At 46.9% G+C, this 27,828-nt stretch overlaps 1 protein-coding gene across 1 annotated transcript in view; it reads right to left on the bottom strand.

Moving 5' to 3' along the window:
• The window catches only part of LOC147662868 (heme-binding protein 2-like), a 32,921-nt gene extending 8,923 nt beyond the window's left edge, over positions 1-23,998 (bottom strand). The window contains exons 1-3 of the mRNA XM_086950835.1: positions 23,897-23,998; positions 23,746-23,821; positions 21,696-21,813 (exon numbers count right to left, since the gene is read on the bottom strand). Coding sequence (XP_086806961.1) covers positions 21,696-21,813; positions 23,746-23,821; positions 23,897-23,982 — 280 coding nt within the window. The 5' untranslated portion in view covers positions 23,983-23,998. The remainder of the gene's footprint in view (positions 1-21,695; positions 21,814-23,745; positions 23,822-23,896) is intronic.
• Between the last annotated feature and the right edge of the window lie 3,830 nt (positions 23,999-27,828).

Raw genomic sequence — 27,828 nt, 5'->3', positions numbered from 1 at the left:
CCAGCTTCTCTTCTCCAGGTCCTGCGTCTCTTCCCTCAGCCCAGCCTCTCTTCTCCAGGTCATGCGTCTCTTCCCTCAGCCCAGCCTCTCGTCTCCAGGTCCTGCGTCTCTTCCCTCAGCCCAGCCTCCCTTCTCCAGACCCTGTGTCTCTTCCCTCAGCCCAGCCTCTCTTTTCCAGGTCCTGCGTCTCTTCTCTCAGTCCTGCCTTTCTTCTCCAGGTTCTTCATCTCTTCCCTCAACCCAACATCTCTTCTCCAAGTCTTCTCCCTCGGCCCAACCTCTGTTCTCCTGCCCAGCCTCTCTTCCACAGGTTCTATCTCTACCCTCAGCCCAACCTGTCTTTATTCCCTCAGTCCTAGGGTGACCAACTGACATGGATGCAAATTTTGGACAGGACTGAAAACAATTCAGGAGAAAGGGTCAAAATTCTGGACAAAAACTCAGGGCAAAAGATCCCTTTTGCAGACACACCCAAGGAGAGGCCATACCCCACTATTCTATCAATTCATTTATTTACTATTTCCTACATAGCACCATATATTCACTATGGTCTTTATGTGATTGCCTCTGGGAATGATGCATTCAGGCGGCACAATATGTCCTTGTTCAATAGTGAATGAATGCCGTTGAGCACGGTGTCACATCCATCACCCCTATCCAGATTTACCCAAACTTTCTTGGAGAGAAAGCAACAGCAACATTCTGATTATGCTTCTAAGCGTTTTAAAACCCATGGCCAACAGTGTGGGAAACATTAAGGTAAGTGGCCATCTGCTAGTTAAGACAAGTTGAACAAAAACATCTGCCTCACCTCAACCTCCAGACAATATTAAACCTAAAAAAACAAATAACGTGGAAGAGCAGATGGTGTGGGCGACAATCTCGCATCTAATGTCAGGATGTGAGGTACCCGCAGCTTGTCTGTTGTCTCACAGCACTAAGGCTAGAGTCGCGGACTGTACATGTATCTCAGACCTGGGAGCCCCGACTACCAATCAGAGAGACTTCAAGAGCAGGATGAAACTAAGATCAGAGGGAGATCCAGAGCAACTGATTCAAAGGTTTCTTGCTTAGAACCAATCAAATAAGGAAGAGAAGAACAAGGTGGGTGTTGTAAATGAGTTACAAAGACAGCAGGACACTTTCCTTAAGCTACAGGATAGATTCATTAAGACACAGCAGAGCGCACACCTCACCAGCTGACCAGACATCAACTGACCAGAGTGGTACTCCCAACAGAACAAGGTAGAATGCACATGGGTATTCTGGGAGTCTGGGGAGGTGGGGACACAAAGGAAGGACTAATGACCACATGTGGCCATCTTGTGAGCAGCACAAGTATACTACAGTGGGACGATTCCTAAAATCAGACAAGAGGGGCCTGCCAGGAGCACTAGAAAGAACTGCGTACCTGGGGAGTCGTCTCAGCAGAGAGGAGAGAAACAGAAGAGGCGTAGTCAATTGGGTGAACAATCAACTCCCACCCACCCTAGTAAACCCTGCTGGTGCAATGGTCCGCTGGTCGTGCTTGTGAAGGATGAGCAGGGGCCAGGAGCCCTTGGAAGGTTGTGCCCGGGGCAATCACTCACTCGGTCCATGTCTTAAAATGGTTCTGCAGTCGCGTCAAGGCTGAACCATGAGAGTGGCTCATCCGTAAGTGCCAAAGTACATGCAGAATCTTCAAAATATGTGGGCTGTAATTTACACACTCAAAATTTAAGAACATGATAAAGATTTTATATTGTAAGAAATGTTTCTTTAACACATGATCGTGTTTTCCCCTTTCTGTACAATTAGACACCGGATTGAACGTGGAATCAGTTACCTTTCGATATCTAGCCCAGTTTGCTTTTTGATCTTCTCTTCGACTTTCAGGAACGAGCCTCGTGGCACTACTGAAGATGGTGGCGCTACCACAGTTATTGTATTATTTTGAAAACCTTCACCTGCACATCCTTCATTTCTTCTTCAGACATCTCGACATGTCCCACGTTTGATTTGGGGGCCAGGGAGTCACTGGGAAGCTGCTGCCCCTTTAAATCTAGCTGTGACTGCTGGTGGATTAGTGCATCTGGACTTAGAATGCCTTTATTTATCTGCACTGGTCTTTTGATGGTTTACAGGCTGTCTGACCACTCCCGGCATAAGACAGCGTTTCCTACTGACCATTGCACCCAACGCCACCCAAGGTTGATCCGCAGAGCTTTATCTTGCCTTACTAGAACCTGTAAACTCACTAAGACAAAGAAGCTCTATGCTCTTTCAATACCTTTGCTATTCCTCCCCATGCACACAGGGTAGCTTTGCTCAGGGCAGCTCTGGCAGTGGCATGCTGCAGGCCCCTCAAAAGTGCTGTATTTGTTTGTTGGCACTGAGCTACTAGATTTCCAAATCCTTATGGCAGACTTAAATCTTCACTCAGGTCAACTTCTTTCTTACGAACACCTTAAACAATGATTAAATATCCTTTTTCATGTCCACCCCCTAGCTCACCCCCAAAGTGTACCAGTCGCTCTTCACCACAGGGACTGGAGGCAAACTGATAAGATGGGTGTACCGAGCTTTCAATACAACATGGGAACCGCGACAGGTCTTCTCGCCGCACTAAATGAGAGACCTCCACTGCCAAACCTCGGCACGATATGGACTGGCCGAAAATATTGAAGCAACCCATGAAGTATCCCACAACTCCCATGTTAAGTAGATTCAATTTCCTATTCTGTACTGAGCCCAACTTACAACTGCCCAAATTAACAAAATATATATGAGAGTTGCAGCTGAATATTCTCGCTGTATGCTATTAGGTGCCAAATTGTTTCATATGCTTTGGTCTCGCCCACACTCCTTTCATACTTGCAGGGAGCTCTGGAGGTGCTGTCCACCGCGATGGGCCGTGTACTAACAAATTCTCCAGAAACAGTCTTATTGGGTGTATTCCCTCGCCTTAAGATCGAGAAACTATAGACCAAGTTCCTCGACCTGGCTCTTCTGTTACCAAAACACAATATAACACCGCCCTAGAAGGGTTCACTTCCTCCGACTGTCGTAAGTTGGACCAAGGTCTCGCTCTCTTGGTTTCGATCTAAGACCGCCTGTTACACAGGGAGGAATGAGCCGGGCTGATAAAATATTGTATTGCACAGGAGTGGAAAAGTTTGGTGGAGGGCTTTAAAAACTGCACCAAGGAGATACTCTCCCTACATAACCCACCCCGACACACGCACTCCCGGTTTGTATACAGTCGGTGTTCTTGCCACATATAGACGACTACTCAAGGCATTGGACTAAGGACGCCTGTCTCTGACACACTGTCATGATTTCCCCTCTACAACACTTTCTTCTAAGCACCACAGGCGTAATTTCTCTGCTTCCCCACAGTAATAGTTGAAGCATCGGCAACTGGGCAGGGGAGTGGGGTCAGACAGTTTATTTGAGGTCCGTTTGTTACAAAGAAAAATGTAAAAATTGTATGCTCACTTTTCATAAACAGCACAGCATGGTTTTTTCTGTTTGTGCATGATGGAATCTATTGCTACTTACCCTGCCAATTATCATGCTGTATAACCGCAGGGGTGTGGAACTTAATAAAATATCTATTTGTCCATGGGGCAGGTTGTTTTATAAATCTACAAGACTTGTAAAAAAATCAATGTGTCCGTTTGATGCCACGTAAAAAAATCAATGTGTCCGTTTGATGCCACGTACTGTAGCGACAAATTATGGCAATAATCTCATTATGTAAAAGTTCTGATATTAGCCTTTCTGATTATGGCTTACACAATAGCTGAGAGTGAGTTCTAGCAATTTCCTTAGTTTGCCACCTTTCTGCAGATCTACATGGCTTGAGGTAGCCCTAAGCAATAGTTCCAGGGTTGGAATTAGGCCTGACCAGTGAACTCCATCCGTTCGCTGAGTTTACAGAGTTTTTCACACTCTGTGCTCCGCTGAGTTTTTTCCTCGCTCTTGCTCGCCAACCGAAAGTTGGCAAGCGAAGAAAATCCAACACTAGACTGCTCCCCACCTAGATTTCTCAACACAGGCGGTCGCTACCACTCACATTAAGAAATCTTCCATTCCCATTAAGGGAGCTGCCGCTCGAATAGAACTTCTACTCAAGTTGCAGAAAGAAGCGGCGCACTTTTGCGCTGTGCGGGATGCCGCTCGCACTGATTTTACTAAGCGGGACAAACACCCGGCTCAAAAAATCAGTGCGAACTGTGCAAGGTAACACACTCTGCCACTCGCGGAAGTCTGCGTAGTTTAGTGGAGTTTTTTTGCCACAATGCAAGGGACACCAGATAATTGGTTCACTTTATTCACTCCACGTCCAGTCAAGAGGGAGGGTAATGAATATTTTAAAGTTCATGTTTAGAAACCTTCATTTCAGGTAAATGCCAAAGTTATGTTGTGATCTAATGCACTAAACTGAAACACCGCCATATGTTTTTAAAAAAGATTTTATTATTGTGCAAGAAAAGAGATTACTATCCGCAGGGGTGCGGAATTCCTATAGCCCGACTCTCATGACATATTGTTTGGGGCAGGGGCGGCTTCTCTGTAGGTGCCAAAAGGGCGACAATCCCCCACGACGATCATGTTGCACTGTCATCTTTTTTTCTCAAAATGTTTACGGCTTTTATATGTAACAAAACGATCTTACCCATCATTTACTTACAAAAGCTGTAATATCACCCTGCACTGGAAGAGGGCTCCCCGAGCTTTACTGCGCATGTGTCAGCCCGCCCTTTCACAGATGCAATACATGTCTCACATGCTCCACTAGCCTCAAGCAGTGCGGCACGTTAGATAATGGTGAATTAGGGCCTGTCAGTCATGTGCCCTTATTCCCTATCAGAAGCCCTGATAAACGAAAAAGGACCGCCTTCCGTCCTACCCGAGCCTCTGATTGGGCATAAGGGTGTGAGCCTCGTTCTGGCACCGGGAATCTTTGTGGAGAGGAAACTGCGCTGAGGACTTTCCCAGGTAAGTTTCCCTTTTGTGTGTATGAATATGTTCATGTGCCTGCCTGCAAGCATGTACCGGTGTGTGTGTTTATGTGAGTGTGTGTGACTGTTTGTATGTGTCCTTGCTAATTTTTTATGATCTTTCATTTGATTGATAGCCCACTGCTTTATAAATTGACCAGCCGCCACTGGTTTGGGGTCAAGGGCAGTAGGATTATGGATCAGGGAACGGCATTGTCTGCAGTTAATGCATTATTGTTGTCCATATGTTTGTGCTGTTGTTCATTAATACAAAGTCTTTCTTATTAGGTTGAGCTCTCAAAGGAAACGTGAGCTCGGCCTGCACCACTGACGGTGGTTCCAGTGTAAAGATATGTGCACAAATTGGCAAACTTTAGCAATATGTGGCTACATACAGTGCTCCCAGAATGCTCTTTGATTAGTTGCAAATATCTTCAGAAGCTTGAAAAGATTGCTGATCCTTTGCTTTCAAAATAAAATGTTCACGAAAAAATACAACTAGGAAAATAAACTTTTTGCTTAACTACTGTGAAATTTTAGGTGACATTTCTTTGAAGCATCTTTTAGTAAAATGTCTTGATGCATGCTAGTATTTCCCCAAAATATTCAGAATGGAAAATCAGTGCAACCAGTTTCAACAAGATAATGGAAAACATGAATAATACAAGAATTGGCAAAGCCAATAGGTCTGATATTGGTGGTCAGACTTTTGGTTTTGTAAAATGTAGTGGGAACTACCAGGCCCTCACCATTATAACAAACATTGTGCAAAAAGCAATAAAGATGTTTGATCTCAAAAAGCGCAGATTGCCATGGTAGTCCCTGGCACCTAACAAAACTGCTTTGTGTGCCGATATGCTATTTTTGAAAGAGCTGCCGCCAGTCAATAGAAAGAGAGAGACAGACAGAGAGGGAGAGAGAGAACTTAAATAAAAACAAACAGTGTTGGGTAATTCCAGACCTAATTAGGGGCCCCATTCTTTAGGAGAGTCACACAATTGCACCCATTGTAAATGTCCTTGCATTAATGCAGATTAACAGCTTTCGCGAATTAACACGAATTTACAGAAGTAGGCCAGGAAACTGTATTCCGAGAAAGTATTTGTGAACTGTTTTTTAAGTTCTCTTTCCCTCCAAACACTTTTTTCCCAACCCTAAAAGAAGTATTATTTCTGCCACTGTTGTCAGGAGTACATTCCCAACCTTTCTCAGTATGGGAAAAGATTAGAGAAGAGCTGGTGAAAACCCCTAAAACATGCAATTTAGCAGGTTTGCACAGAATCAAAAGGGCATTCCAACTAGGCCTAGGCGTAGTTCGCAGAGTTCTGCTATGCGAAACTCTGCGAAGTGGGCCAATATTATTGTTATGGATGGTGTAACATTCCAGGCTTATAAAACATACAAGTGATTTTTTGTACACAGTCCATCTTAAACTGACTTACTTGGAAGTGCTCTCGAATGTCACATGGATTAAATTGATTTGACTAAGATCAGACAACTTAGCTATGCAGTAAATCCGGGATTTGAACCCAGGTTTCCGTTAATACATAATGAACTTGCAACACTGACTAGATTAATGTGTTAATTAAATACAGTTCACAGGTTAATCCAACACAATACCTAAAAGAAAAAGGTCCATAATGAAGGTATGGGAAGGTATGGGGCTGGAGGACATAATAGGCTTGTATCATTGAATCTTTAGACATTGTAGGGCTATTCTAGATGTGACAAACCATTGAAACGTCGAGCCAGACTTGAGCTTGCAGCCTGGCTCTAGCTCAGCTTAAGGTCCTGTTGGAACCTCGAGCCCACAACGAGCCGAGCTTTCATGTAGCGTCTTCCTGCCTCCTTCCCTCTACCTAGGATGTGGCGTTAAGGACAGGTCTGCTGATTTTGGAATCGATGTCCCAGGTTCAAGTCTTGACATCGACAACATCCTGCGATTCTAGGCAAACTTAGGGAAGAGGATGTGGCCTAACAGCTAGAGTGGTTGACCTCGGAGCTAGGGAGCCGGATTCGAGTCTCGGCGTCAGCTCAACATCCTGTGATTCTGGGCAAATCACTTAATCTCCTCGAGCCTCACAAATTGAATGTGCCCGTCTGTAACACAACTGGTGTCCATGCAAAGCGCTCCGATATCTTCGGGTCTAGATCGCGCAATATAAAACTCAAAAAACAAATAGTAGTAATCTCCCCTATAAACAATGCATGTGACCTTGTGTAATGTAGGCGGTGCTCATTTAAAGTGCTCCAATACCTTTGGGTCGAGTTTGCGCTATATAAAAATTGCAGAAAAATGCACAAAGAAGTTAAACAAAGCCCTAACATAAGAAAAGACAAACACCCATTTCCTGGCTGATTTTTTATAAATTTAAACTGGGATAAATTGCGGCTTCCCTGCTCAAATTGTGCAAGACTAGGCACATAATTTACTTCACCGACACCTTTTCCATTAATGCGCATGAAAGCACTTTCAAATACGTGAGTTCTGAATACCGGTTGTACAAAAACCTATTGTAGTTGATTTAATATACTTTAATGTGATGTATTAACGTCAATGCTTCACATGCTAAAGAAATACGCTTCTCTTAAATCTTATATACATACTTTACATGATGTTTGTTACATGATTTACATAGCAAATATTTTAGGGCTCGGCTCGTGCACGGGCTCTAGGGATGGAGCCAGACCCCTGGCTCGGCTCATGCACGGGCTCTAGGGATGGAGCCAGACCCCTGGCTCGGCTCATGCACGGGCTCCAGGGATGGAGCCAGACCCCTGGCTCGGCTCATGCACGGGCTCTAGGGATGGAGCCAGACCCCTGGCTCGGCTCATGCACGGGCTCTAGGGATGGAGCCAGACCCCTGGCTCGGCTCATGCACGGGCTCCAGGGATGGAGCCAGACCCCTGGCTCGGCTCATGCACGGGCTCTAGGGATGGAGCCAGACCCCTGGCTCGGCTCATGCACGGGCTCTAGGGATGGAGCCAGACACCTGGCTCAGCTCATGCACGGGCTCTAGGGATGGAGCCAGACCCCTGGCTCGGCTCATGCACGGGCTCTAGGGATGGAGCCAGACTCCTGGCTTGGCTCACCCTGTTAATTTGTTGCCTCAACCACCTCGAAGCTATTCAAAGCAGCGGGTGAAGAGCATTAAAAAAGTATGGATACGGCTATGGGGATGGGGTCAGTGAGCGCAGAGGTGGAATCAAAGGCCTGCCTAAAAAGCCAAGGGTGCAGCAACATCAGATAAGGATGGGGTGTGAGACTACAAAAAATATGTTACATTTATGGCATGAAAAGAGAGTGTTGGAATCTACTGTAATATTTGTGTAGGAAAGATGTACTGAGCAGAAATTAATAAAAAGATATTTTCATTTTAAAAAAATAGCAAAATATTGTGTAACTATTTTGTTGATATCTCACTGTCAGGAAACTACACATAAAATAATGCACACTGTTAGACATGGCACCTTGGCGAGTGTCTCCCTTCAACTTTTTGCTGATGTGCCTCATGTGTTTTGATGGTGTTGGCTGCTCAGGGCACTGCGCCACAGCCAATCCGAGCTAATAGAATCTATTGTTCATTGTAGCAAAGTAAAAATTGGGGCAATATACACCAAGTTAACCACTGGATTCCCGGATGATATGGACAAACACATAGATAATTGGCAGAATAAACTCAGAATTTCAATTATACCCATCCAGAACGCATTCCAGCTATCCCAATCGATACTAATGTCCTCAAAACTGCAAGCACAATTCTACAAAACTTTCTTTCTTCTATACCATACCCCCTATATGCTAGCTAAATGGAGTACAGGTAAAGGGACATTTTGTCCGAGATGCATGATGCCTGAAGTAGATCTAATACATATGTTTGCTACTTGCGGGGCACTATGTACCATCAGACGTGAGATATCCACCTTTTTCTCTGAAATATTTGTAACAGAAATTGTAATTACAACACCGGAGTGGGGTTTGATAGTGCTGACCACCCAGATAACATGAAGGGACTTCTATTTGTCTCCATGGCGGTGCTTCGAATCTGTCTTGGCTCTTCTTGGCTGGATAATGTCCCCCCATCTTTCCACCAATGGCAAGCCAGACTACTCTCAGCCTATAGCTTGGAAAAAGCAATATACAGCAGGAAGGGTGTCAAAAAGAAAAAGAAGGGTTTAGAAATTTGGTACCCACTTACACAGTGGATCGAAGGTCTTGGATAGTAACTTAACTCCATTTTTTTTTTTTTTTTTTTATTCATTACTTAAATGCAAATGTTTATAGTCTTGTCTTAAGGGTATAGTTACTCGTCATGTTTAGTTAGTCGATGTTAGACGATATGATCAATAATATCGTGCAACCATGCCTGTATTTGAGTGGGTGGAGGGCGGGGGGGGGGGGGGGGGCTCCTTAATGTTTTGAAAAATTATGTGTAATAAAAATTGTTTAAAAAAAAAAAAGCAAGTGCTCCCTATGTAAAGTATATACATTGATTGGTGTCCATGATTGACTTATTTGGTTTACTGTCAGTCCCCAGTAAAGTGCACCAGGAGTGCCAGGGCTTGTAAATCCAAATGCTGCTGGTGAGCTTGCAGCACTGGTTGTGCCACCCACAGAAGCGGCCTAGTAAAATGTGTCTAGGGTCTGCCATTGCAGAACCTGCGTGCAGTCTGGTACTGTCATGCTGACTGGGCAAGTGCACCCACTTGCCAGTCCCTAAACCTTCCCTTAACTTCATATTAGTCACCCCTATGGTAGGCCCAAGGGCAGGGTGCATTGTAAGCATGAGGTAGGACAAGCCCTGATGTGTGTGGCATGTCCTAATAGTGAATTACAGCCAATTTCGTTTTTCACTATTGTAAGGCTACCTGTTCTCATGGGCCAGAATGGGCTGCTGGAATTATTACACTCTATAATCCCAGCAGGCTCAGGGAACGTGGTAGAAAGTCATGTTTAGTATGCCTAAACTGAGAATAATAAAATACTTATTTTAGTAAAGTTTATTTTAATATCCTGTGTTTGCAAATGCTACTTTTAGAAAGTTAGCCTTTGCTTGCCTAACCATTTCAGCCCACCTCTGCTCTTATGTGTATCTGCTGTCTGGGTTCTGTGAGTGACAGGGCTAGGGATGACAGGTGGTGAATGGAGGGATTACACCAGGATGGGTGGGGGGAGTGCCCCTTGACTCTGAATAGGGCTGTGCTCTGCCACCACAATGCTGGCTCCGCCCCCTGGGGAGCGATTGATGACTGCCCTGCACCTGGCCAAGGAAGAGGGACGACTGTCATAAGAGTGCTCCTGGCTGTACTTGTCATGACAATGCTGGCTCTACCTCCTGCGGAGCGTCTGATGTCCCTGCCTACACACTGAAAGAAGACACCAGAGCCTGCAAAACAAAGTGCTCAGAGACTGACTGGATTAGGCAAAGGCCCCCGTGGCCTGCGAGAACAAAAGATATGTCCTATAAAAATAGGAGTCCTGCTCCTAACAAATCAGATCCTGTTGACGCCAAGGAGAAACTCTTCCTGAAGAGAAGGACCTGGGAAAGCTGCATGGAGGACTACTGTCTCTAATCCTGAGCGACTGGCCTGTGGTGGGTGCCTTGTTGCAAGAAGGAGGGAAGACAAAGACTGAAAGAGACTTTACTTTATTTCAACTTGTGCATTCTACTTGAAAAGATCTCCAAGGGCTTGCTTGTGAACTTGCCCCGTGAACTGCGCCCCAAGAACATTGGGCGCTAACCCCCTGAAAGAAGGAAGCTGCTGCTGGTGTGAACTTTTCCTTCAGTGCTGACCCCAGAGACCTGAGTGCAACAGGGAAGCTGTCCCGCACTCTGAGAGCCCGTGCAGTTCATCCCGACAAGCAAGGCGACTCCTGGACACCTGCCAACGCAACTCACACCGCAAAGGCCTGCCCCGTCTGGCCCAAGCACCGTGAGCTGCTACTACGAGTCAGGAGAGCACCGCAAGAACGGACTGACTGGTCCAAGTAACGTGAACCTGAGCCCCGAGCCATGGAACACACCACAAAGACTGCCTGCATCGGCGCTCTGCCCCCCCTTTGGGAGAAACGCCGCTGGATTGGCCTCAAGCAGCTGCCCCCTCTTCAGGACGCGGACCCTGCTTGTGAGCCTGTGTCCCCCGAGCACCGCCAACCTCAAGACAAGTGGCCCCATGGTCTCCGTGCCGCGACACCCTTCTGGAAGGCACCGCAACGTGGGACGTCAGCCTAGCATCGGCCGCACCGAACCCGCCATCAAGAAAGAGGTATTGTGCGCTTCGCTTGTGAACCTGTTCGCACCATACGGCGGCTCCCCTGAGGCTGGTACGCCTCATAGTGCGCTGGGAACCTGTTTGCACCGTAAGCTTGCTCACGCGAGAAGCATGAGGATTAGGGGGGCACCTTCCTTAAAGCGGAACGAAGCACACAGGAGCGCGACGAAGCGCCCAGAAGCGCTAGTAAGCGCCATACCTTCCAAGAACTTGCCCATCAGTACAGACTTTTGCAGATAAAGAACTGTGGCACCATTTTAAAGTATTGGGACAATTTTACAAGTAACTGGAACACTTATTGAAGCATAAAGATTGTATTTTAAACCTGCTTGAACCCTGCTATATAAAGAGTATATTTTGTATACATACAGTCTTGTGTCATTGTGTGGGGGGTTGGTAATTTACTGTGTAAGGTACTGCAAATGCTTAACCACATGTGCTCCAGAGATTAGCCTAGACTGCTTGCGCCACACTACCTAGAAGGTGAGCAGGGGTTATTCCCTGAGAGTAATCCTTTGCCCTGACTTAGAGGAGAGGGTTCCCTGCTTGTCGCAAGTACCTACCTGCGCCAACCAGAGACTAATCATTGGAAACTGTACTATTATATGTTATGAAACCTCTATTGGTTAATGCGATCACTGCAGATGTGTACGTGTGCAACCAGAGGTCCACAGAGTGGAATTCTGTTTGGTGCATCAGGGAAAAGTGACTTGTATTTTTAGTGGTAGGAGGTCCTTGAAAGCGCTGTGAATGTTAAAGTCATTATTTGAAACGTGCATTATACACAGTATCATATAGGCTGCCACTAAATGCACATATAAATTTAGGTTAAAGATAAAAAGGGCTTCTAAATGAAAGAGTTCAGTAATATGCAGATTATACCTAGTGCAATTTTTTTTATAACTGTGCATTGACAGCACTCATTCCACAGCTCAGCGTGACACACACGTACAGTACCTCTCAAACAGAAAATATCTTGTTATCAGGAAGTTTCAAGCGACTCCATCAACTCACGGCTGTACCGGCTCCAGAGCAGCCTTTAAGTTTGCTGACCGCACTCATTTGCATTTCTCAGGTGAAGCAGACACCCTGGCAAGAAGGCTTCTTTCTTTTTAGCTGTCGGTCCCTCCCTCCAGAATGCAGCAGAGGAGACCCACTCTCCTCCACTTCAGCTTAGGATCACAATTGTGGGAATTTTTTTTCCTGTAGTCGAGAGGCTAAAATTATGGACAAATGACATCTGTTAAGACCTCTATCATGAGCAACAGACATAAGGGCTAATTACGGGTAGTCCGTGAATATTATGGATGGTTGGTCACCCTACTCAGCCCAGCCTCTCTTCTCCAGGTCCTGCGTCTCTTCTCAAGATTCTGCTTGCTTTCCTAAGTCCAACCTCTCGTTGCTCGGTCCTGTTTCATTACCTTACGCCCTCTCTTCCTCTTACTATGAATGGAGTCCCCATGACTTGCCTCTCTTCCCAGAACACAATGTCTCTCTTGAACAGGCTGTGTGTCCTGTCTCTCTTCCCCAGAACACAATGTCTCTCTTGAACAGGCTGTGTGTCCTGCCTCTCTTCCCCAGAACACAATGTCTCTCTTGAACAGGCTTTGTGTCCTGTCTCTCTTCCCCAGAACACAATGTCTCTCTTGAACAGGTTTTGTGTCCTGTCTCTCTTCCTCAGAACACAATGTCTCTCTTGAACAAGCTTTGTGTCCTGTCTCTCTTCCCCAGAACACAATGTCTCTCTTGAACAGGCTGTGTGTCCTGTCTCTCTTTCCCAGAACACAATGTCTCTCTTGAACAGGTTTTGTGCCCTGTCTCGCTTCCCCAGAACACAATGTCTCTCCTGAACAGGCTGTGTGTCCTGTCTCTCTTCCATGGAACACAATGTCTCTCTTGAACAGGCTTTGTGTCCTGTCTCGCTTCCCCAGAACACAATGTCTCTCTTGAACAGGCTGTGTGTCCTGTCTCGCTTCCCCAGAACACAATGTCTCTCTTGAACAGGTTTTGTGCCCTGTCTCTCTTCCCCAGAACACAATGTCTCTCTTGAACAGGCTTTGTGTCCTGTCTCTCTTCCCCAGACACAATGTCTTTCTTGAACAGGCTTTGTGTCCTGTCTCGCTTCCCCAGAACATAATGTCTCACTTGAACAGGCTGTGTGTCCTGTCTCTCTTCCCCAGAACACAATGTCTCTCTTGAACAGGTTTTGTGCCCTGTCTCGCTTCCCCAGAACACAATGTCTCTCTTGAACAGGCTTTGTGTCCTGTCTCTCTTCCCCAGAACACAATGTCTCTCTTGAACAGGCTTTGTGCCCTGTCTCGCTTCCCCAAAACACAATGTCTCTCTTGAACAGGCTGTGTGTCCTGTCTCGCTTCCCCAGAACACAATGTCTCTCTTGAACAGGCTTTGTGTCCTGTCTCTCTTCCTCAGAACACAATGTCTCTCTTGAACAGGTTTTGTGCCCTGTCTCGCTTCCCCAGAACACAATGTCTCTCTTGAACAGGCTGTGTGTCCTGTCTCGCTTCCCCAGAACACAATGTCTCTCTTGAACAGGCTTTGTGTCCTGTCTCTCTTCCCCAGAACACAATGTCTCTCTTGAACAGGTTTTGTGCCCTGTCTCGCTTCCCCAGAACACAATGTCTCTCTTGAACAGGCTTTGTGTCCTGTCTCTCTTCCCCAGAACACAATGTCTCTCTAGAACAGGTTTTGTGTCCTGTCTCTCTTCCCCAGAACACAATGTCTCTCTTGAACAGGCTTTGTGTCCTGTCTCTCTTCCCCAGAACACAATGTCTCTCTTGAACAGGTTTTGGAATAGTTTGATGAGACGTGGGTTAAGTTGTTCCTCAAAGGTCTTATAGAAATTGGCCGTGAAGCCGTCTGGCCCCGGAGCTTTATTATTCTTCAGTGTTTTTATGGCGGAAGAAATTTCTTCCATTGTCAATGGGGCCCCTAATTTGGCTTTGTCAGTCTCGGATAATCGTGGGAGTTGAATTGAGTTTAGATATTTATTGCACTCTTCTATGTTGAATCGGTTATTGTTCTTATAAAGGTCCTCATAGAAGGATTGGAATGTGCGGAGAATGTCTGTCTGTTTGGTTTGGGTGGTATTGGACTGGTCTCTAATAGATGTTATATGTAATTGCTGTTTAAGATAGGAAGCCAGGAACTTCCCTGCTTTGTTACCCTCACAAAACCTTAAGGCCTTGAATTTATTAATCCATACTCCTGCCCGTTTACTGAGAACGGCGTTGTATTTATATTTCAAGTTAGTCAAGCGGTCAATGGTCGCTTTATTGTTCAAGTCGAGGGAGTGTTGCATCTCTAGCTGCTTGATTGTTTTTTCTAAAGAGTCTAGTTCGGAGTTTAATTCTTTGTTCATACGAGCCCTAATACCTATCAGCGTACCCCTTAATGTGGCCTTAAACACGTCCCATACTAAGGCGGGATCTGTTTCTGGCTGCGAGTTTATCTGAAAGTATTCTCATATGCACTGTTCTATGATTTTCTTGTTCTCTGGTACCGACAATATCTCATTGTTGAAGCGCCATCGTCTGGGGGGGATGAGTGAGTGTGAGCCTGCCAGTTTCATATGGATACATGCATGGTCCGACACCAATATGGGGGCTATATCAGTTTCGTCGATAAGGTGTGTATGTGAGTCGAATATTAATAAATAATCTATTCTTGAATAAGAATTGTGAGGAGGGGAGTAGAAATTATAGTCATGACCATCTGGATGTTGGAGGCGCCACGAGCCATGTAGGTGGAATTTAGCACACATTCATTTCAGTGCCTCATGAAAGCGTGGGGGGTGGTACACACTCTTGGATTGCCTATCTAGCAAGGGATCTAGTGGTAGATTAAGATCCCCACCAACCACCAGGAGCTCATCTTGCGGAATATTTTCAAGTTCTTTTGATACATATTCCCAGAATTCAGGGAGGTCTGTATTAGGTCCATAAATATTTGCCACATAGATATGGTCTTCATCTCTTTGTAGGTGTGCAATGCTTAGTCTACCCTCGGAATCTACCAAATGAGATACCAGAGCTAAGTTTGATTTCTTAGCAACCAGGGTGATCACCCCTCTTTTCTTTTGAGTCGCAGGGGAGCAAAGTGCAATTGAGATCCAGTGTTGTTTAAGATTATCAGCATCAATCTGGGATAATTTGGTTTCCTGCATGAGAATTATATCCCCTTTAGTTTTGGCCAGATAATCCAATTTTTTTTTGTGCTTGACTGGTTGATTAAGCCCCTTAACGTTTAGCGAGACAATATGCAGAGAGGCTGCTAAATTCTTATTTGTAGCCATGGACATGGGTTGGGTTCAATGTGGTGGTGAGTCGCCCCGACATTTGGGAGAGTGTGGGCTTCACTGTGAGGTTCACCTTCTCTCTCATAGGCAGGCTGCGTTTGATAGATACCCCAATAGAAAGTGATGCAAGCAGAAGATGAACCCTGTATATGTGGCACACATCGTGGTGGCAGTGAGTTTTTAATAAGTGAAAGGTAGCCGAGAAAGGGTGAGAGGAGAAACAAAAGGAAGGAAAGAGAATAGAGAATAGGAAAAGTGTAGTACATAGCAGAGATAATCCTGAAACATCCGTCTTTACAACCCCACAACCCCCCAGCCCCCCAACTTACTCAGCACCCCCTTTCCCCCCTCCACCCCCCTCGGTACTCCCCCCTCTCCTCCCCCCTCCCTGAAACTCAAACTGAAGAGCTGCGACGGCAGTGCTGTCTACGCTCGCACAGGGACATATGTAATAAAACGGTAGTCGAAACATCGTGTGATAACATTCTGATAACCTTTTGGTAACATTGCGAGAAGAAGCATCTTCTACATACATTCAACTTAGTGCATAAACCTCGCCGAGGGGTAAGCGATGTAATCTCTTAATTAAAGAACCCCTCCTTTTTTATGTACGAAAGGTAGATCTTCTGCCAACAATTCTAATAATGCTCAGAAAACATTTAGAAATCTAGCCAGAAGAAGAGTCTTCTACATGCAAATAATTTAGCGCATTTAGCTTGTCTAGGGATAAGTGAAGCAACCTCTTAGCTAAGGAGCCGTGAGATTTCTGTGGGCTTGCTCCACGACAAGTGAACTAACAGTGGCGGCTAGCACTCTCTAGGACTCTCTAGAACCCATAGATAGTGAGGAGCACGAGCCAGTTGAGCACTGCAAAGCTATGCAATGCAGTGCTGGATCCTTCCTATAGTAGACACAGAAGGGGGTTCCCCAAGGGTAACTTTAGGATATAGGCAGGAAATGGGGGGAATAACCAATGCAAATAGAAAAGACAAGAACCCTGCCTTGGGATATAAAGGCCCTAAAAAAGGGGTCCAACAAATGTAGGTAAAGGGGTGATTGACCTAGGGGTTGACACAACACAAAACAATCACATGGACAATTCAAGGATAAACAGAACAATTCATATTTGAAAATATATATCTTTTTTTATTGTTTTTAAGAATATCAATGATATAAATATAAAGTTTCTTTTATCACATGTACAAAATAAATCACCAATAAAATAGACATAGATAAGAAAGCATTATCACTAAGAGGAATCTATCCTGCCCAGTATCGGCCACACTAGCTTGTCTAGGGATAAGTGAAGCAACCTCTTAGCTAAGGAGCCGTGAGATTTCTGTGGGCTTGCTCCACGACAAGTGAACTAACAGTGGCGGCTAGCACTCTCTAGGACTCTCTAGAACCCATAGATAGTGAGGAGCACGAGCCAGTTGAGCACTGCAAAGCTATGCAATGCAATGCTGGATCCTTCCTATAAACAGTGCAAGATCTTTTTAAGACATACCTAAAGCTGACCTGCATCAAATGTCCAGATTAAATACGGCCGAATGGCCACAGCATGACTGGCACCATTTTGAGTGAGACAATAGATTTATAACTTGTCTTAGAACATATTACAGAGATCAATCACCAAGGCTATGTCAAGTCTCTGAAAGTCAGTGAGAGTCAGTGAGAGTCTTAAGCCAGGACGATAATACTGGAATGGCAGTCCGACTGGATTAAAACCCCTAAGGAGGCCGAATCATTCCAATTCATATTTTACAGTTCAGCACCTAGACATACCTGTCAGAAAGATCGTGGATGAAGGAAGCTAGAGACCACCTTTGTAATGAGTGGCTGATGCGGGAAAAGATAGCATGCTGGAACCTCCGCTCACGTCTGGATGGAACCCGCGGCTCTAAGATGGCAGGCGAGCCGCGAATTACCCGGGCACAAAGTCGATCTTTAGGCCAGACCGCAATTACCGGGTGGTTCACGAATACAGTCTCAACATCCTGTGCTCCAGTAGATGCGGTCGCTGGAATCACCTTTAGTGCATGTTTTCGGGGTCTGTATCACACTGTTTTCGCCGCAAATCTGGGTCCCGTGCAGCGCAAAGACAGACTAGGTGGCCATTCTCCCCGCCGTCCAAGCCACGCCCCCTACAATGTCCATTTTTGAAACACATTTAACATTTATGGTTTTGTTCTTGAGAAGAGGCCAATTTACAATTTTAAATTCAATCAAAAGTCTAACTTAGACCTAATGTTTAATTTGACAACTTCTCGGTATTCAAAATAGGAAGTTACTTCTAGTAAACTTACTAGTAATAAAATTACATACTACTAGTAAAATTACTAGTAGTAAAGTTAATAGTAGTAACTTACCTTTGTGAAAACCAAAAAGTTGTAAAGTTAGACTTTAGATCTAAATTTAGACTTTTGGACTAACTTTGCCTTCCTTTGTGAATTTGTCCTGTGGTATCCGTATAGCTCAACGTAGCCAACAGGCAGAGGAGGTATCCGTATAGCTCAACGTAGGCAACAGGCAGAGGAGGTATCCGTATAGCTCAACGTAGCCAACAGGCAGAGGAGGTATCCGTATAGCTCAACGTAGCCAACAGGCAGAGGAGTGCTGTACAGCGTTAATTACAAGCATAAAGTCAACGAGTGATAGGAGAGGAAGCTGGGTTGTGGACAGTTAGCGCATTGTGATGTATTGCTCCCTAAAGAGGTGAGTCTTCAACTCTTCCCTAAATTGAAGCAGTGTTAGGACAGTCCTGGTGATTATGGGAATGTTGTTCGGCTAGGGCGGTCGACCTCGAATCTGGGAACCAGGTTTGAGTCTCGGCAATGACGCTGAACATCCTGTGATTCTGTGCAGATCACTTAATTTACCCGTGCCTAACAAATTGAAAAGGGGGGGCCGTTGGCCTCCCCGCCCGCATGGCAGTGCGGCGATCACCTCTCCCCTTTCCTCCCGGTGGTGTGGTGGCGTGATCTCCCGGCACCCAATGGTTACGCGGGAGGTGTGCGCCACACCACCGGTTGGCCGACGCCTAATCCCTGACTCGGAGGAGTGGTGCAGACTTCCAGGTCAAGGGGGCGGGCGTCGAGGGTTGAGGGGAGGGGGCGGCCCGCCCCCTCCCCGCGTCCCTGGGAATAAAGGAGGGGGGAGCGCTCAGTTGGCCCTTCTTGTCGCCTGACGCTCCCCCACACTGGTCGTGCCCCGCGCTCGGGGCCTCCTAATTTTCCCCACCCACTATCTCCGGAACAAAGCTGTGTTGTGCATTACGTATACCTGTTTTGTTATTGATTAAGTTGTTTTTCTTTTAGGATGTATAGTTGAAGCAGTATGTCAGTAGATTGCTGGATGTAGACTGGAGTTGTGTATATCTCTCGTGTATTAAAGTATTGGCTTCCCGTTTGGGGAGAAATGTTAAAATGTAATTATGAATGTTTGCTGTCTTTCTGTTTAGGCCTTTTTTCCCATAGTAGCTTGATAATGTCATGACATGTGTTGTAGATAGTGTAGCTGTCCTTTAGTTAATTTTTTCCACAGGTCGTCGTATTTATTAGGGTATTGGACATGCGGTAAGGTCATGACCGGTGAGCAGCTATTTTAAGGTCTTATGGGGCGGTATCATCCTTTGGAGGTGTCCGCTCAGGGGGAGGAGGGGTCACTGGCCCCTCCTAGAACTTCAGGGGCAGCTGGTAACGCAAGTAAGGGCCCTCCTTCACTGGTTAAATGAAGTGCACGGGGTGGACCGAGTAATTATCGGGCTCGGCTGCATGGGTGGACCGAGTAATTAACGGGCTCGGCTGCAGGGGTGGACCTAGTAAGTAACGGGCTCGGCTGCAAGGGTGGACCGAGTAATTAACGGGCTCGGCTGCAAGGGTGGACCGAGTAATTAACGGGCTCGGCTGCAGGAGTGGACCGGGTTATCAACGGACCCGGCTACGCATGCGCACCTGCGTAAGGGGCGCAGCTTGTAAGACCTGACACCGGTTAGCGACCTTGCCATATCGCCATAAATGTTAGCATGCAAAAAATTTCAGATGAGGATGTTAGATTCGGTTAGGAAACAAGCTGTATTAGAATCTTGTTAAGGCTTGCCGATCACAATTGTCGATATAAATGTATCTAAATGTGTCTGAATATTTTTGCATAAAAATTGTATATTTTGTTTAACAATTTTATTATTTTGTATCTTAATAAATACGGCCGGGGGGTTTTGCGACCCTCCCCCCCCCGCCTTCCAAAGACAAATCCTGTTCCGTTTTGTTGATGTGGGCATACAGGGAGAAGGGCGGTAGCCGTCAATGACCATGATCAATGTAACGCAACAGGTGCCATGTAAGGCGCTCTGATACTCAATTCGGGTCAAGTTTGCGCTATATAAAACTCCATAAAAGGTCGAAGCAGAGAGGAAACCTCCAAATTTAGTGACTCAACCTATGTTCACTGTTGGGTACTTGCCAGAGAGACCTCTGGAGATAAAGTGTGCCCTCATCAAGTGGAGTTTCCCCTTGAAAGGAAAGTATTTAGAATAGTGTGTGGAAAATCGAATTATTTTTACTCATTAGTAGAAGGGAAGGGAAATTTCTTGAGTTTCCAAGAGAGTGAAGAAACAAGACAAGACTGGAATCTCCACTTCTCCCCGCCATCCCTCTCCCGCTCTGTCTCGTTCTGTCCCTTCCTCTCACTCCTCTTTTGCCTCCTTCCCTCTCTGTATATTTCTCTCTCTGTTTCTACATCCTTGGTTTCTCTCCCTCTCTCTTTGTGTTTCCATCTTTCACCATTCAGCATTTCCTATTCCAAAATCTCCTTCTGCTGTTTCCCTTTTCTTTCCTTTCAGCAAACTCAGTGTTTCTCTCTTTCTTTTCTTCCCCTCTCTTAATTCTCCTTCCACTTATCACTCTGTGGGCCTGATTCACAAAGATAAACTGAGACAAACGCCTAACTTTATGACTTTCAGTATCACAAAGGGCATTTACGAGTAGTAAAGTTAGACTTTTGTCTCAGTTTTGATCTAAGTTAAACTTAAGATCAAAATGTAAGTTTAACTGAGACAAAAGTCTAACTTTATGACTTTCAGTATCACAAAGGGCATTTACAAGTAGTAAAGTTAGACTTTTGTCTCAGTTTTGATCTAAGTTAAACTTAAGATCAAAATGTAAGTTTAACTGAGACAAAAGTCTAACTTTATGACTTTCAGTATCACAAAGGGCATTTGCGAGTAGTAAAGTTAGACTTTTGTTTAACTTTTGATCTCATTTAAACTTAAGACCAAATTTAAGTTTAACTGAGACAAAGGTCTAACTTTGCGACTTTCGGTATTCACAACGGGCATTCAAGAGTAGTAAAGTTAGACTTTTGTCTCAGTTTACCTTTGTGAATCGGGCCCTCTGCCTTTTTCTTCCTCACACACACATTCCATCTACAAGTCTCGCTCTCGCCTGTTCTGTTTCTCACTCCTCACACTGTCACTCATTCAATCGTTTTCTTCCTCTCTCGCTGGATGGGCCTAGCCTTCATCCTCTTCTTCATGCCCAGCACGTGTCTCTTCTTCGTTGCCAGACTTTTTCCCTTTGCCAAGCTCCGTATTTCACCTCTTCGCCGAGGCCGATTGTTGTGCTTTCCTCATGCTCAGCCATATTCGTCCTCTTCCTCAGTCCCTTTCTTCCTCACACCCAGCCTTTCTCCCCCGACAGTATTTCGTATCTTTCCTCACACCCTGCATATGCCAACCCTCCAGACACAGCCTTTGTCTCCTTCGCCATGCCCATCCTCTGCCCCCTTCACCATGCCCAGCTTCTGCCCCTTCACCATGCCCAGCCTCTGCCACCTTCACCATGCCCATCCTCTACCCCTTCGCCATGCCCAGGCTCTGCCCCTTCACCATGCCCAGACTCTGCCCCTTCACCATGCCAAGTCTCTGCCCCTTCACCATGCCCAGCCTCTGCCCCTTCACCATGCCCAGCCTCTGCCCCTTTCACCATGATCGGCTTCTGCCCCTTCACCATGATCAGCCTCTGCCCCCTTCGCCATACCGATGCCCTGCCCCCTTCGCCATGCCCATGCCATGCCCCCTTCGCTATGCCCCATTCGCCATGCCCGCCTTTGCCCGGCGTCCTTACCATCTTCATTTTGGCCCTGGATGTAGCTGAGGAGACGCCAGAAACCGGTCAGCCTGGCACGGGTGTACGAGGCCGTCACACGTGTGCCCACCCAGACGGAGGGTGGGTATAGCCGAGCCTAGGAAGGGAAACAGGAGCACTTCAGTCCCAAGCATCACACACCTCTTTCTCAGGGTAAAGAACCAGAACTGTCTCACAGGGCACAGCACCCGAGGGCTTAGGGTGTCAGCACCTACCTCATACTCTGAGGTGTTGGTAGGGGCTCTCTGTACTAGTAGTAGGAACGGGGCTCAGGGTGTCAGCACCTACCTCATACTCTGAGGTGTGGGTAGGGGCTCTCTGTACTAGTAGTAGGGGCGGGGCATCGACTGTCAGCACCTACCTCATACTCTATGGTGTGGGTAGGGTCTCTCTGTACTAGTAGTAGGGACGGGGCTCAGGGTGTCAGCACCTACCTCATACTCTGAGGTGTGGGTAGGGGCTCCCTGTACTAGTAGTAGGGGCGGAGCATCGACTGTCAGCACCTACCTCATACTCTGAGGTGTTGGTAGGGGCTCTCTGTACTAGTAGTAGGAACGGGGCTCAGGGTGTCAGCACCTACCTCATACTCTGAGGTGTGGGTAGGGGCTCTCTGTACTAGTAGTAGGGGCGGGGCATCGACTGTCAGCACCTACCTCATACTCTGAGGTGTGGGTAGGGGCTCTCTGTACTAGTAGTAGGGGCGAGGCATCGACTGTCAGCACCTACCTCATACTCTATGGTGTGGGTAGGGGCTCTCTGTACTAGTAGTAGGGGCAGGGCTTAGGCGATCAGCACCTACCTCATACTCTGTGGTGTTGGTAGGGACTCTGTACTAGTAGTAGGGGCGGGGCATCGACTGTCAGTACCTACCTCATACTCTGTGGTGTTGGTAGGGGCTCTCTGTACTAGTAGTAGGGGCGGGGCTCTGGGTGTCAGCACCTACCTCATACTCCGTGGTGTTGGTAGGGGCTCTCTGTACTAGTAGTAGGGGCGGGGCTCCGGGTGTCAGCACCTACCTCATACTCTGAGTTGTTGGTAGGGGCTCTCTGTACTAGTAGTAGGGGTGGGCTTAGGCGGTCAGCACCTACCTCATACTCCATGGTGTTGGCAGTGGCTCTCTGTACTAGTAGTAGGGGCGGGCCCCGGGTGTCAGACCCTACCTCATACTCCGAGGTGTTGGTAGGGGCTCTCTGTACTAGTAGTAGGGGCGGGGCCTAGGCAGTCAGCACCTACCTCATACTCTGTGGTGTGGCAGGGGCTCTCTGAACTAGTAGTAGGGGCGGGGCATCGACTGTCAGCACCTACCTCATACTCTATGGTGTGGGTAGGGTCTCTCTGTACTAGTAGTAGGGACGGGGCTCAGGGTGTCAGCACCTACCTCATACTCCATGGTGTGGGTAGGGGCTCTCTGTACTAGTAGTAGGGGCAGGGCTTAGGAGGTCAGCACCTACCTCATACTCTGTGGTGTTGGTAGGGACTCTGTACTAGTAGTAGGGGCGGGGCATCGACTGTCAGTACCTACCTCATACTCTGTGGTGTTGGTAGGGGCTCTCTGTACTAGTAGTAGGGGCGGGCTCAGGGTGTCAGCACCTACCTCATCCTCTGAGGTGTTGGTAGGGGCTCTCTTTACTAGTACTAGGGGCGGAGCTTAGGCGGTCAGCACCTACCTCATACTCCGTGGTGTTGGTAGGGGCTCTCTGTACTAGTAGTAGGGGCGGGGCTCCGGTTGTCAGCACCTACCTCATACTCTGAGTTGTTGGTAGGGGCTCTCTGTACTAGTAGTAGGGGCGGGCTTAGGCGGTCAGCACCTACCTCATACTCCATGGTGTTGGCAGTGGCTCTCTGTACTAGTAGTAGGGGCGGGCCCCGGGTGTCAGACCCTACCTCATACTCCGAGGTGTTGGTAGGGGCTCTCTGTACTAGTAGTAGGGGCGGGTCCCTGGGTGTCAGCACCTACCTCATACTCCGTGGTGTGGCAGGGGCTCTCTGTACTAGTAGTAGGGGTGGGTCCCTGGGTGTCAGCACCTACCTCATACTCCGTGGTGTTGCACAAGGCTCTGAAGGTGAAACACTCCTCCACCTCGCTGCAGAAGTCCGGCTTGAGGCTGTAAAGAGTGGAGGGAGAGAGCTGGTGAGGGTCTGTGAGTAAGGGGGGGCATGTGCAAGGGGGTCCATCTTACCTCTGACCCCGAGACCCTCCGACCCCCAGAGACAGGAGGATAAGGACTGCAGCCCCTGGAGCAGATGTGGGTGGAAACAGCACCATTCTCAGCTGTCAATCTGAGGGAAGAAACCACTGTTAGTTACATAGGCCATGACCTGCAGGTGCCCCTCCCCCTCATATCCTTAGCCCTAGTTGCCCCTATGAGCCCTCCCTGCCTCACCCCTTGGTGCCCCTCCCAGCCCCCTCCAATCCTTATCCCGTGACCTCCTTATGACTGCACCACTCACCAGTATATTACTATTGTTCTCTTAGCTAAGTGTCCACTACTCTCTACCTTCCCCTGTGGGGCCTCCCCCACCTTCATCCTTCAGGGCCACAGTTCCATTTCCCCCTCCAACTCCCCTGCACACACCTCGCCATGGTGCTCGTTTCCTAGGGGCTTCCCTCCTCTGGGCAGGTTCTCTTGCTTCTTGCTTGCATGGACCTTACTCCCCAGCCCACCATCCGTTTCTCCTGGTTACAACCACCCCTTCTTCTCCACAACCTCCCCTCTGTTGACAATCACATCTCTGTTCTTCTCTTCTCTCTCTTTCTATACCTTCTCTCTGTCCGTCCCTGGCATCAACGGTTCACTGCCTATCCTCCAGGGTACATCCACTTCTGCCCTGAGGATTCCCCCTATAACCTCTTGTCTTCTCACCATCTCTCTTCTACTCTCTTTTGTGCTTTCTCCCAACCACTTCCCTCACATCTCCTCCCAACCACTTCCCTCACCTCTCCTCGCTCCCACCCCAACTCCTCCCAGCCGCTTCCCTTACCTCTCCTCACTCCCAACCACTTCCCTCACCTCTCCTCCCAGCCACTTCCCTCACCTCTCCTCGCTCCCAAACAATTCCCTCACCTCTCCTCCCAACCACTTCCCTCACCTCTCCTCCCAACCACTTCTCTCACCTCTCCTTGCTCCCAACCGCTTCCCTCACCTCTCCTTGCTCACAACCACATCCCTCACCTCTCCTCCCTCCCAACTACTTCCCTCACCACTCCTCACTCCCAACCACTTCCCTCACCTCTCCTCCCTCCCAACCACTTCCCTCACCTCACCTCTCCTCCCCTCCCAACCACCCTCCCAACCACTTCCCTCACCCCTCCTCACTCCCAACCACTTCCCTCACCTCTCCTCCCCTCCCAACCACTTCCCTCACCTCTCCTCCCTTCCAACCACTTCCCTCAGCTCTCCTCCCTCCCAATGACTTCCCTCACCTCTCCTTACTCCCAACCACGTCCCTCTCCTCTACATTCTCCTCAGTTTCCGTCACTGAAGTGTGAGCTCTGGTAAAGAAAGGTGAGGTATAGGTCATTAACGACCTGCAAGATCTTCTAAGCAAAGCTAATTGATGGTGTGCAAGCTCTAGTGAAGAAAGGCGAGTTCAGGCCATTGATGGCGTGCAAGCTCTAGTAAAGAAAGGTGAGTTCAGGCCATCGATGGCGTGCAAGCTCTAGTGAAGAAAGGTGAGTTCAGGCCATTGATGGTGTGCAAGCTCTAGTGAAGAAAGGTGAGTTCAGGCCATTGATGGCGTGCAAGCTCTAGTGAAGAAAGGCGAGTTCAGGCCATTGATGGCGTGCAAGCTCTAGTGAAGAAAGGTGAGTTCAGGCCATTGATGGCGTGCAAGCTCTAGTGAAGAAAGGCGAGTTCAGGCCATTGATGGCGTGCAAGCTCTAGTAAAGAAAGGTGAGTTCAGGCCATCGATGGCGTGCAAGCTCTAGTGAAGAAAGGTGAGTTCAGGCCATTGATGGTGTGCAAGCTCTAGTGAAGAAAGGTGAGTTCAGGCCATTGATGGTGTGCAAGCTCTAGTTAAGAAAGGTGAGTTCAGGCCATTGATGGCGTGCAAGCTCTAGTGAAGAAAGGTGAGTTCAGGCCATTGATGGTGTGCAAGCTCTAGTAAAGAAAGGTGAGTTCAGGCCATTGATGGTGTGCAAGCTCTAGTAAAGAAAGGTGAGTTCAGGTCAATGATGGTGTGCAATCTCTAGTAAAGAAAGGTGAGTTCAGGTCAATGATGGTATGAAAGCTGTAGTGAAGAAATGTGAGTTCAGGTCAATGATGGTGTGCAATCTCTAGCAAAGAAAAGTGAGTTCTGGTCATTGATAAGGTGCAATCTCTAGCAAAGAAAAGTGAGTTCTGGTCATTGATAACGTGCAAGCTCTAGTAAAGAAAGGTGAGTTCAGGCCATTGATGGCATGCAAGCTCTAGTAAAGAAAGGTGAATTCTGGTAATTGATGATGGGCAAGCTGTAGTAAATAAAGGTGAGTTCAGGCCATTGATGGCATGCAAGATCTGATAAAGTAAGATGAGTTGTGGTCATTGATGGCATGCAAGATCTGGTAAAGAAAGGTGAGTTGTGGTCATTGATGGCGTGCAAGCTCTAGTAAAGAAAAGTGAATTCTGGTCATTGATGATGTGCAAACTGTAGTAAATAAAGGTGAGTTCAGGTTATTGATGATGTGCAAATTGTAGTAAATAAAGGTGAGTTCAGGTCATTGATGATGTGCAAATTGTAGTTAATAAAGGTGAGTTCAGGTTATTGATGATGTGCAAGCTCTAGTAAAGAAAGGTGAGTTCAGGTCATGGATGGCGTGGAAGCTCTAGTAAATAAAGGTGAGTTCAGGTCATTGATGATGTGCAAATTGTAGTAAATAAAGGTGAGTTCAGGTTATTGATGATGTGCAAATTGTAGTAAATAAAGGTGAGTTCAGGTTATTGATGATGTGCAAATTGTAGTAAATAAAGGTGAGTTCAGGTTATTGATGATGTGCAAATTGTAGGAAAAAAAGGTGAGTTCAGGTCATTGTTGGTGTGCAATCTCTAGTAAAGAAAGGTGAGTTCAGGTCATTGATAACATGCAAGCTCTAGTAAAGAAAGATGAGTTCAGGCCATTGATGGCATGCAAGCTCTAGTAAAGAAAGGTGAATTCTGGTAATTGATGATGGGCAAGCTGTAGTAAAGAAAAGTGAGTTGTGGTAATTGATGGCATGCAAGATCTGGTAAAGAAAGGTGAGTTCAGGTCATCGATGATGTGCACACTGTAGTAAATAAAGGTGAGTTCAGGTTATTGATGATGTGCAAATTGTAGTAAATAAAGGTGAGTTCAGGTTATTGATGATGTGCAACCTCTAGGAAAAAAAGGTGAGTTCAGGTCATTGTTGGTGTGCAATGTCTAGTAAAGAAAGATGAGTTCAGATCATTGATGGCGTGCACGCTCTAGTAAAGAAAGGTGAGTTCAGGTCAGTGATGGCGTGCAAGCTCTAGTGAAGAAAGATGAGTTCAGGTCAGTGATGGCATGCAAGCTCTAGTGAAGAAAGGTGAGTTCAGGTCATTGATGCCGTGCAAGATCTGGTAAAGAAAGGTGATTTCAGGTCATTGATGACGTACAAGCTCTTGAAAAGAAAAGTGAGTTCAGGTCATTGATGGCGTGAAATTCTAGTAAAGAGAGGTGCGCTCAGGTCATTGATGGCATGCAAGCACTGGTAAAGAAAGGTGTGTTCAGGTAAATTTTGGGGTCCAAGATCTGGTAAAGAAAGGTGGGTTAAGGTCATTGATGACGTGCAAGCTCTAGTAAAGAAAGGTGAGTTCAGGTCATTGACGGCGCGCAAGCTCTAGTAAAGAAAGTTGCGTTCTGGTCATTGATGAGGTGCAAGCTCTGGTAAAGAAAAGTGAGTTCAGGTCATTGATGGCTTGAAAGCTGTAGTGAAGAAAGGTGAATTCAGTTCATTAATGATGTGCAAGCTCTAGTGAAGAAAGGTGAGTTCAGGTCATTGATGGCGTGCAAGCTCTAGTAAATAAAAGTGAGTTCAGGTCATTGATGGCATGAAAGCTGTAGTGAAGAAAAGTGAGTTCAGGTCATTGATGGCATGAAAGCTGTAGTGAAGAAAGGTGAATTCAGGTAATTGATG

This window comes from Lissotriton vulgaris, unplaced genomic scaffold (genome assembly GCF_964263255.1).
Source record: "Lissotriton vulgaris unplaced genomic scaffold, aLisVul1.2 SCAFFOLD_1959, whole genome shotgun sequence".
NCBI lineage: Eukaryota > Metazoa > Chordata > Amphibia > Caudata > Salamandridae > Lissotriton > Lissotriton vulgaris.
This window is presented reverse-complemented; position numbering and strand designations above follow the sequence as displayed.